Raw genomic sequence first — 11,526 nt, forward strand, 5'->3', positions numbered from 1 at the left:
GGACTTCCGGAGGCCGAGATGGATCATCCACTCGGCACTTCTGGTTGAAGACTGTAGCAAATGCTTCAGCCTTATCTTTTGCACTGATGTGCTGGGCTCCTCCATCATGGAGGATGGGGATATTTATGGAACCTCTCCTCCAGTGAGTTGTTTAATTGTCCACCACCATTCACAACTGGACGTGACATGACTGCAGAGCTTAGATCTGATCTGTTGGTTGTGGTATCGCTTAGTTCTGTCCATTGTTTGCTGCTTATGCTGTTTGGCACACAAGTATCCCTGTGTTGTAGCTTCACCAGGTTGACACCTCATTTTTAGCTATGCCTGGTGCTGCTCCTGGCATGATATCCTGCACTCTTCATTGAACCAGGGTTAATCCCCTGGCTTGATGGTAATGGTAGTGTGGGGGATATGCCAGGCTATGAGGTTACAGGTTGTGCTTGAGTACAATTCAGCTGATGGCCCACAGCGCCTCATGGATGCCCGGTCTTTAGTTGCTAGATCTGTTCGAAATCTATCCCATTTAGTATAGTGGTAGTGCCACACAACACGATGGGGGGGTATCTTCAATATGAAGGTGGGACTTCGTCTCCACAAAGACTGTGCAGGGGTTACTCCTACCAATACCGTCATGGACAGATGCATCTGCGGCAGGCAGGTTGGTGAGGATGAGGTCAAGTATGTTTTTCCCTCTTGTTGGTTCCCTCATCACCTGCTGCAGACCCAGTCTAGCAGCTATGTCATCTAGGACTCGGCCAGCTAGGTCAGTAGTGGTGCTACCAAGCCAGTCTTGGGGATGGACATTGAAGGCCCTCACCCAGAGTACATTCTGTGCCCTTGCCACTCTCAGTGCTTCCTCCAAGTGGTGTTCAACATGGAGGAGCACTGATTCATCAGCTGAGGGAGGGTGGTATTCCTCCAGTGTGATGTTCTGTCTTTATGATGAGGCAGATGATGTGTGCCGGGCAGATCAAATCCACAGGGAAAACTAGATCACTGCTATCACAACGGTTTTGCAATTTGTATTTATTTCAAGATGCATGTCCTGAATTCAGAAGTAATAAGGAATTCACCAAGGCTCCTTAGACAGCACCTTCCAAACCCACAACCACTACCACCTAGAAGGACAAGGGCAGCAGACACATGGGAACACCACCACCTGGAAGTTCCCCTCCAAGTCACTCACCATCCTGACTTGGAAATATATCGGCCGTTCCTTCACTGTTGCTGGGTCAAAATCCTGGAACTCCCTCCCTAACAGCACTGTGGGTGTACCTACACCACACGGACTGCAGCGGTTCAAGAAGGCAGCTCACCACCACCTTCTCAAGGGCAACTAGGGATGGGCAATAAATGCTGGCCCAGCCAGCAAAGCCCACATCCCATGAATGAATAAAATAAAAGTCCACCAAGACTTGAGATTTTTTAGAAAACTAAATTAAACATTTATTAACAAAAGAAAAGATTTCATGCACAAAGATAGGTCTACAAGTTACTACTATAATAATTCCTAAAACCCCTACTTAATCTGGCTTCCAGCTATACCCCAGTTAAGGAAACAGTAAAAAAAAAAGATTTTAAACAGATCCAAGCAAGTCAACACAATACCCTGAACAATGGAAATCAAAGTGACTTTTCCTGGCTTCAGTTTCTGTAGACAGCAGACTTAACGCACAAATACTGGAGGCTTCTCACACTTCTGTTAGATCTTACAACGCCTTCCCTGACACATAGCCTCATTCTCCTTTATATACGTTTCTCCCTTTTAATGTTAATTCCATTGTTCCCATAGGTCTTTGCAATTTCACCTTTCTCACAATATAAATCTTTTCATGGTGCTAATATTGTCAGTAACCTTTGGGAAAAATAAACACACTGCTCGGCCTAGCTTCTCTTGCTAGTCCTACCGACTCTTTGAAATTCAAACTGCCCCGGATTTATCTCAAAGTGCAAATTCTCCTCACCTCACATGCCAAGGTTTCAGCCATGTTTACCTATTTAGCATTTCAAACCTAGCTTCTTTTGATGAGTCAAAACCTCCAGACCAGCTGTCTCCAAGTCAATTAAATCTCCCCATACCCCCACACACAAACTATCCAAACGCCACCATTAACCTTCTTTTACAATAAATCACAATATTATGAGAATTATTATATTTTCATGATAGTCTCCATCACCCACCCTGTCAATTGACAGCTCAGTGTTGGTCTGTTCCCATGCTGAATAAAACAAGGCTGCCAAATTTAGCTCATCATTTATTTATAGCTGGATTCCCCAAGCACCGTGTTGTGTAATGTGCCTACAGCGAGTACAAAAAATGTCAGAGTGTCCGGCATATAATTACCATTTCTCCACTCCGCTTCTGCTGGCGTTGGGGTCTGTTTTCTCCGGTGGGTCGTACTTATCAAGCTCGGGGAAACCCTTTGAAGGTGGTGGGGTCGGCGGCTCCCCCTGCGCCGCGTACATGTAGTCGAATCCGCCGAGCTTCCACTCACCCGCACGGTCCACGAAAACCGCCGCCATGCAGACATTATTGTGGATGAGGCTGCAGTCGTTCACAAGGAAACTTAGGGCTTTCTGCAAGGCAAGCGAACCACAAGAGAGTCGGCCTCATTTCAACAACAGCAACCTGCATTTTTATATATATATTTTTAAAATTCATTCATGGGATGTGGGCATCGCTGGCTGGGCCCAGCATTTATTGCCCATCCCTAATTGCCTCTTGAGAAGGTGGTGGTGAGCTGCCTTCTTGAACCGCTGCAGTCCATGTGGTGTAGGTACACCCACAGTGCTGTTAAGGGAGGGGGGAATTCCAGGATTTTGACCCAGCAATAGCGATATAGTTCCAAATCAGGAATGTTGAGTGACCTGGAGGGGAACTTGCAGGTGGTGGTGTTCCCATGCATCTGCTGCCCTTGTCCTTCTAGGTGGTAGAGGTCCTGGGTTTGGAAGGTGCTGTCGAAGGAGCCTTGGTGAGTTGCTGTAGTGCATCTTGTAGATGGTACACACTGCTGCTGCCACTGTGCATCGGTGATAGAGGGAGTGAATGTTTGTGGAAGGGGTGCCAGTCAAGCGGGGCTGCTTTGTGCCGAGTGGTATCGAGCTTCTTCAGGGAGGGTTAAATTTGGAAACAAGGATGAGAATTTTGAAATCGAGATGTTGCTCAGCCACGAACCAAGGTCAGTGAGCACAGGGGAGATGGATGACTGGGGCTTGGTGAGAGTTAGGACAAGGGAAACAAGAGCTTTTGATGGGCTCAGGTTTACAGAGACGGATCATGAGATGCTGGTCTGGAGTGCATTGGACTAGTCAAGTGCTGACAAAGGCACAGATGAGGTTTTGAGGAAGATAAAAGCTGACTAGAATGATATCTGTGCAAGCTTCCTGTTAAATTACGACAGCCCATCGAGAAAGTACGAGTCCCAGGCAGAATGCAGATTTTTGGGTAATTCCCCCCATTGATCACGCCTGCCATAAGGGACTGGGATCGATTTGCTATCCTTCCTCACTACATTTTGATCGGAGAAATAATCCTGCCATGCTCAGGAGACTTTGCTGTCGTTTTAGTCACGAGTTATGTTCGCTGTAGCGTGTAGACTGTTTACATAGATCCCGCTGGCTGCCAACTAGGATCCGTGGGAGTGCCGCCCCAAGTTCCCCACCACCGTCACCCTCCGGAATGTCAGAGCTGGGCAATCTTACCACAACCTGATGCAGCCCCCACGAAATCTCTTGCTCGTTCAGTTCTCCTGCTGCCTCTTTTGTTTTCAAGTAGATGCCGAGCGGAGTGACCGGCTCCGTCACGATATACAGGCATCTCTCGGCCTTAAAACAAGAAAGGGTTACTCCTAACACCGACGTTCGAGAAGGCAACCAAAACCGGTTAAAACCTCGCGATGCCAAACCCGACTCTTAAAAGGACCTTTTTTTTAAAAAAAAAACTGAGATTTCCCCAAGGCTTCAATGAGGCCCAATCGACCAGCAGCACAGCTGGATTAACTCTCTCAGGTAGGACAGCAGCTGAGCATCAGTGTCACTGGGTTGGACCTGGAGAAAGGGAATCAGCCAGGATTCCTGCTTTTGGTCAGCCCCGATGTTGTTAACCCGATAGCAAAGAGCGTGTGAGTGAATACCGAACGGGGGTGGTTCTGGGAGTGGCTGCGAAGCTCTCCACAGTTGACCACCTCATTCTCTACTCACTGCTTAGGTTCACTTACCACTGTGCCCCATTAAGAGTCAATGTTTTTAAGAGAGAGAGGGAGCAGTATTCAATACGGAGGCATTGAATTCAGAGTTTCACACAAATGGTGGAAATTAGGACCCCTCTCTCTCTCCCACGCCCCCACCCCCCCCCAAAAAAAAAGGCTGCAGACATTGGAAAAGAAGATGGACAGCTTTTTTTTTAATATATAGTGGGTAAGAGTATCGTAGGATATGGCACAAAAGTGGGCAGAGTGGAGTAGAGCCACAAATCAGCTTAAATGTAGCTGAATGGTGAAGCAGGCTCAAGGAGCTGATGGGCTCCCCTCCTGTCCCTACGCAAGTCACTTTGGGAGACTTCTGAGAGAGAGATAGTAACACTATATAGATTCAAGTCTCTCGCTCTTTAAGCTGTCAGACAGGTTAATCCAATTCTCCAGTAACGTTATGGGTCAACATCTCCGGTTTATTATTTTTTTAATTATCCCCACCCCCCGCTAGCGAAATCGCCCTGATCCAATCCTTCCTCTCTAAATAAAAAGCTTAACCTTCTCAAATTAAAACACAAAGCGTCGGAAATACTCAACAGCATCTGTGGAAAGAGAAAGAGTTAACGTTTCTCAGATTTGATAGGGTGGCTCCCGGGAGGTTGTTTCCACTTGTGGGAGAGACTAGAACCAGGGGGCACAGTTTGAGAATAAGAGGGCTACCATTTAAGACGGAGATGAGGCGAATTTTATTTCTCTCAAAGGTCTGTGGAATTCTCTTCCCCAGGGAGCAGTGGAGGCTGGGTCATTGAATATATTCTAGACTGAGTTAGACAAGGGCTCCAAGGTTTATAGGGGGGGGGAGACAGGCAGGAAAGTAGAGTTGAGACCACAACCAGGCCAGCCTTGATCTTCTTGAATGGTGGAGGAGGCTCGAAGGGCTGAATGGCCTACTCCTGCTCCTAAGTCTGTATGTTCCTATTTTTCCTCACACCATACACCCCTGTTACACTTGGGATCAGTCTGGTTCTCACCGCCTATTCAAGGTATTGTTTTTGTCCTCCCAATACCCCAGCCACTACCCCCATCAAAATGTCGTGCAGCTAAACAACGGTGACCACTTACCTCTAACCCATCAGAGAAGGACAGGATGTTCGGGTGTCGGAGAGTCTTCAGCCGCTTAAATGCCGCCTTCGCCACTTGTGTCTGCTCATCAGAGTTGGGCTTGATATCATATACGAATACAGAGACCGGCTCACTGGTGCCCTGGGAGGGAGGGAGGAATGTTAGACAGAGGCCTGGCTTGTCACGATGACCGGACTCCATAGCTTTCCAGAGCAACTGCGGGATCAGGTAGAGAGATGGGAGAAAGTTTTTCCAAAGGCTCCTGCTCCTTGTCCAGTGTGCATGTAGGGGTATTGACCCAGCACAGGACTGGGTTTGGCTGCGATGCCTCCCCCTCACCCACCACAGTCAATGGCTGATTGACGTTCACCTCCCAGTGCTCGCCACTTAGATCACTAAAATGTCGCCCCCTTTTCAGGAGGGACAAAAACTGGCCCCTATTGCAACTCTAACTCCTGTCACCAGTGGCAGCCTGGAGATCAGCGAAAGCTGGAATATCTTGAGGCCCCCATAGTCAAATAGTCTGGGGCATTCATTCGTTGCTTGTGCCTGCAGGTAAAGGATGGTCACTCAGGAAGTTCTCTGTCCCCATTCCCTGTGGATCCAGTCAGCCATGAGAGAGTGTGGCTTCAGGACAAGACAGGAGCAGGCATGTATTCAACAGGTTTAACCAAAATACAAGATGTGTGACGTATTGTTATATCATGGCAATAGACATGCCGCCATTTTCTGAACCTGTATTCATTGAACTTATGAACTTAGCAACTCTTGCAGTTGAACTGAGTATTAATGACACTGTGTCGGCCCAAATAGATGGGATCCCCTCTAGGTCCAGCACTCGCTAACATTTTCACAAGAAATATGTTTTTAATGAGCCCTAACCTCTTACCACTTACATAGTTCTGATATGTAGATGATATGTTCACATTCTTTGAGGCTGCAGATACGTGCAAGGGTTTCCTTACACACCTTAATATGTTCCATCCCTCACTCAAATTCACTTTTGTGATAAAGCAGTCTAACTTTCCTTTCCTCGCTATGCTAGTTGAGAAATCCGCTAATGGTTTCTCCACTACTGTCTACCACAAGCCTACCTTCACCAGTCAATACAGACGCTGGGATTTATATAGCTTCATGTGCTGAAGACTGGCCTTATCAGGGCCCTAACCATTGGCTCACCTTATAATCCTTGGTGCAGAAATAGAGCCCGTCAAAACTATCCCACGGGACAATGCCCATCGTGATCTGTTCATTGTTCACTGCATATCGCAAACATTCACAAACGGACCAAAGGCCACTATTTTCAGACCTGAAAAGTGTCCAGTCTACCTCAGATTACCCTGGGAAAGTAAATAACTCAAAAATTTGAACAGGTTAAGCAAGCTGTTTCACGCTGCCCCTACGCAGTGGCGAAGCGAATGGTATTTTCCACCAACAGGATGCTGCCGTCGGTCCATAAAGACGTGCTGCCCACCACACAAGTGAGCAACGTTGTGTATGGATTTCAGTGCTGGTGTAATGCCAGGTTCTTAGGCTGTATGTTCCAGTGATTGGTTTATACAAACATGCTGTTTGATTCATCGATTGTTCGTAATGGGCCGAGTACAGACTGTACTCAACCAGCTCGTGTTTGCAAAACCCAAAACAGAACGTGTACTGTTAGATGTGATTCCCCGATTGGGCAGTACTTGCTGAACTATCCTGAGTGCGCTAATAGCTACACTAACAACCAATTTAAGATAATCAGTTGAGCTCACAAATGTGGCTCATTTACACTTGCTAGAAGTGATATGCATTCATACACATTTCCATTCTCTGGCAACAAAAGGAACCTGTTCAAGCCTTTGCACCTTTTCTGAATTACCCAGGAGCTTGGGGACCCTGTTGCTTTCTCCACAGCAAATCAGTCACATTGCCGACCAATCTGCATCCTTTTCTCCTGTAGTAAAAATTGTTGTGATTCATTTGAAATTGGGCATTCTTGCATTTGTCCTGATGAGTGCAAGATGAAAAGCTTCGACAACACGTCTCTCTTTTCAGCAATACTGAAATATTACTGACTGATCTTTAATCTTTAAAGGGCAGCAGCCCTCTTGGTAAACACCAGACAGAACAGACAGCGAGGACTCATAATATGAGCGACCCATAAAGTTAATCAATAACAGAGCAGTTGACAAATACCAGTACCATCAAGTGAGCACCAGTAATTTAAAAAAAGACATACAAATAGCAAAAGGACAATCAAAGGAATGATGGGGCAAATCTAGCAGATCACCTTGTGCGGACAGAGGACCTGGCTGAGGTACAAAATGAGCACTTTGCACCTGTCTTCACTGGAGGAAAGGATGCTGCCAATGTCACACTCGCTAAACGAGTAAGTAAAGGCCAGTCAGTGGAACAGCAACGGTGGGGAAATTTGTGCTGAGGATAACCTGGGAGAAAATTAAATTTTTCCATTGGGAGAACTTGAGTTAGTGGATGACAGCCATTTGTCAAAGGTGAATCGTGTTTGACCAGCTCGATCGGGGTCTTTGGTGAAGTAAGGAGATTGATGAGGGGAGTGCGGTCAATATTGTGCATGAGAACTTTCAAAAAGTCAATAGGCTTGCTGGAAAAATGGGACAAAGGAGGATGAAAAGGACATTGGCTGCGTGGAGACACAGCCAAGGACGGACAGAAAGCAGAGGGTGAACGGTGGTTTTTCAGATTGGAGGGAAGCACTGGAGACAGCTGTGCCCTGGGAGGGGTCGCTATTGGGCTATAAATTGAACGCAGTGTAGTGTGAGGTGGAGGAGACATGAGGCACTGTGGAAACAAAATGGAGCAATTTTAAAAGGAGCTACAGGAACAGAGAGATGTGGGGGGCTTACACTCACTAATCTTTGAAGGTGGCAGGTCAGATTGGGAAGGAATCCATGGCTTTGACAAGCAGGCAGAAACTATGAGGTAGGGAATGGGGGCGCCAAGGGAGTGGGGGGGGGGGCACGCGGTGGAGTTGGGGGGGGGGCAAAGGGAGTTGGGGGGGGGGGCAAAGGGAGTTGGGGGGGGGGGGGGGGGCCACGCCAACGAGTGGGGGGGGCGGGGCAAAGGGAGTTGGGGGGGGGCAAAGGGAGTTGGGGGGGGCAAAGGGAGTTGGGGGGGGCAAAGGGAGTTGGGGGGGGGGCAAAGGGAGTTGGGGGGGGCAAAGGGAGTTGGGGGGGGCAAAGGGAGTTGGGGGGGGCAAAGGGAGTTGGGGGGGGCAAAGGGAGTTGGGGGGGGCAAAGGGAGTTGGGGGGGGCAAAGGGAGTTGGGGGGGGCAAAGGGAGTTGGGGGGGGCAAAGGGAGTTGGGGGGGGGCAAAGGGAGTTGGGGGGGGGGCAAAGGGAGTTGGGGGGGGGGGCAAAGGGAGTTGGGGGGGGGGGCAAAGGGAGTTGGGGGGGGGGGCAAAGGGAGTTGGGGGGGGGCAAAGGGAGTTGGGGGGGGCAAAGGGAGTTGGGGGGGGCAAAGGGAGTTGGGGGGGGGGGCAAAGGGAGTTGGGGGGGCAAAGGGAGTTGGGGGGGGCAAAGGGAGTTGGGGGGGGCAAAGGGAGTTGGGGGGGGCAAAGGGAGTTGGGGGGGGGGGCAAAGGGAGTTTTGGGGGGCAAAGGGAGTTTTGGGGGGCAAAGGGAGTTTTGGGGGGGGAGAAAGGGAGTTTTGGGGGGGGGGGGGCAAAGGGAGTTGGGGGGGGGGCACGCCAACGAGTGGGGGGGGGCGGGGCAAAGGGAGTTGGGGGGGGGCAAAGGGAGTTGGGGGGGGGCAAAGGGAGTTTGGGGGGGGGCAAAGGGAGTTTTGGGGGGGGGGGGGAGAAAGGGAGTTTGGGGGGGGGGGAGAGAAAGGGAGTTTTGGGGGGGGGTGAAGGGAATGGGGAGCGAGAGGGGAATGGGGGAGGCGAAAGGAATGGGGGGGGGCGAAGAGTATGGGAATGAAGGGGGGGGAGAGGAGAGAGGAGGAGAGGAGGGGGGGAAGAGGAAGGGGGGGAAGAGGAAGGGGGGGAAGAGGAAGGGGGGGAAGAGGAAGGGGGGGAAGAGGAAGGGGGGGAAGAGGAAGGGGGGGAAGAGGAAGGGGGGAAGAGGGGGAGAGGGAGGGGGGAAGAGGGGGAGAGGGAGGGGGGAAGAGGGGGAGAGGGAGGGGGGAAGAGGGGGAGAGGGAGGGGGAGAAGAGGGGGAGAGGGAGGGGGGGAAGAGGGGGAGAGGGAGGGGGGGAAGAGGGGGAGAGGAAGGGGGGGGGGGAAGAGGGGGAGAGGAAGGGGGGGAAGAGGGGGAGAGGAAGGGGGGGAAGAGGGGGAGAGGAAGGGGGGGAAGAGGGGGAGAGGAAGGGGGGGGAAGAGGGGGAGAGGAAGGGGGGGAAGAGGGGGAGAGGAAGGGGGGGAGAGGAAGGGGGGGGGAGAGGAAGGGGGGGGAGAGGAAGGGGGGGGAGAGGAAGGGGGGGGAGAGGGGGGAAGAGGGGGAGAGGAAGGGGGGGGGGAAGAGGGGGAGAGGAAGGGGGGGGGAAGAGGGGGATAGGAAGGGGGGGGGGGAAGAGGGGGAGAGGAAGGGGGGGGGGGGAAGAGGGGGAGAGGAAGGGGGGGGGAAGAGGGGGAGAGGAAGGGGGAAGAAGGTGAGGGTGGGGGGGGTGAGGGTGGGGAGAGGGGTGAGGGTGGGGGAGAGGAGGGGTGAGGGTGGGGAGAGGAGGGGTGAGGGTGGGGAGAGGAGGGGTGAGGGTGGGAGAGGAGGGGTGAGGGTGGGGAGAGGAGGGGTGAGGGTGGGGAGAGGAGGGGTGAGGGTGGGGAGAGGAGGGGTGAGGGTGGGGAGAGGAGGAGGGAGGGTGGGGAGAGGAGGGGGGAGAGGAGGGGGGAGGGAGGGGGTGGGGTGAGGGTGGGGAGGGGGTGAGGGTGGGGAGGGGGTGAGGGTGGGGAGGGGGTGAGGGTGGGGAAGGGCGTGAGGGTGGGGAAGGGCGTGAGGGTGGGGAAGGGCGTGAGGGTGGGGAAGGGCGTGAGGGTGGGGAAGGGCGTGAGGGTGGGGAAGGGCGTGAGGGTGGGGAAGGGGGTGAGGGTGGGGAGGGGGTGAGGGTGGGGAGGAGGTGAGGGTGGGGAGGAGGTGAGGGTGGGGAGGAGGTGAGGGTGGGGAGGGGGTGAGGGTGGGGAGGAGGTGAGGGTGGGGAGGGGGTGAGGGTGGGGAGGGGGTGAGGGTGGGGAGGGCGTGAGGGTGGGGAGGAGGTGAGGGTGGGGAGGGGGTGAGGGTGGGGAGGGGGTGAGGGTGGGGAGGGGGTGAGGGTGGGGAGGGGGTGAGGGTGGGGAGGAGGTGAGGGTGGGGAGGGGGTGAGGGTGGGGAGGGGGTGAGGGTGGGGAGGGGGTGAGGGTGGGGAGGGGGTGAGGGTGGGGAGGGGGTGAGGCTGTGGAAGGGGGGAGGGCGACTGATTTGAGTTTTAGTTTCAGGGTTACAGAGGAGACAGATGCAGCCGCCAGCGAGGCCTGCGGTTGAATTCCAGTCCTCAGTCTTTCCTGGCGGCGGCCGAAGGGGGGGAGGAGGCCTCCCGAGCCGGCTGGCGGCGCTACGCGAGCCCGAGGCTTCAGGCGGGGCCTAGAGCAGCCCGGCTCCGCCCCCGGGATTATTCAGACCGACTCCCCCCCCGGCTCCGAGGGACAGTTATCAGGTTACCTTCTTCTTGCCCTGGTGCAGCTGCCAGAGGCCGAGCGAGGCCTCGGCAGCCCCGCTGGTCTCGAAGGGAAAATCCTTGACCGGATCCCGGGAGAAGAAGCCCCACATCGCGGCCGGCCATAGCACTGACGTCACTTCCTGGAGACCGCCGGCAATAGGGCACTTTCACATCCGCCATCTTGGACCGGAAGCCCGCCAACTTCCGGTTCCGTGCCCTGCACCATTTCCCTCCACCCCGTCATACCAAAGGGCAACGTGGCGCAGTGCGACTGTACTGGAGGCTCATGCCCTGGGGAGGGCACTGGTTCAAAATCCCACCGCTATCGTTACATTAAATTTTTAAAAACTCGTTAAAAGTTCAATTTAATTAATTTATTACCTACAAGGCACAAGTCAGGAGTGTGACGTAATACCCCCCCCAATCGCCTGGATGAGTGCAGCTCCCACAACACTCAAGAAGCTCCACACCGACACTTGAACTGATGCGGTGGCCTATCAAAACACTCCAAGAGGGCCCCACCCTTGTAACTAGGCAGGAACGAATGTAACAAGCGTTGGAACC

At 52.8% G+C, this 11,526-nt stretch overlaps 1 protein-coding gene across 4 annotated transcripts in view; it reads right to left on the reverse strand.

Moving 5' to 3' along the window:
• scyl1 (SCY1-like, kinase-like 1) overlaps window positions 1-11,111 on the reverse strand; it is a 33,492-nt gene extending 22,381 nt beyond the window's left edge. For 3 of the 4 annotated variants that reach the window (XM_078532901.1, XM_078532900.1, XM_078532899.1), the window contains exons 1-4: window positions 10,965-11,111; window positions 5,313-5,453; window positions 3,703-3,825; window positions 2,345-2,577 (exon numbers count right to left, since the gene is read on the reverse strand). In XM_078532901.1, coding sequence (XP_078389027.1) covers window positions 2,345-2,577; window positions 3,703-3,825; window positions 5,313-5,453; window positions 10,965-11,072 — 605 coding nt within the window. In that variant the 5' untranslated portion in view covers window positions 11,073-11,111. The remainder of the gene's footprint in view (window positions 1-2,344; window positions 2,578-3,702; window positions 3,826-5,312; window positions 5,454-10,964) is intronic. The other variant, XM_078532902.1, reaches the window with a different exon arrangement.
• Between the last annotated feature and the right edge of the window lie 415 nt (window positions 11,112-11,526).

This window comes from Cetorhinus maximus, chromosome 31 (genome assembly GCF_964194155.1).
Source record: "Cetorhinus maximus chromosome 31, sCetMax3.hap1.1, whole genome shotgun sequence".
NCBI classification, from domain to species: Eukaryota; Metazoa; Chordata; class Chondrichthyes; order Lamniformes; family Cetorhinidae; genus Cetorhinus; species Cetorhinus maximus.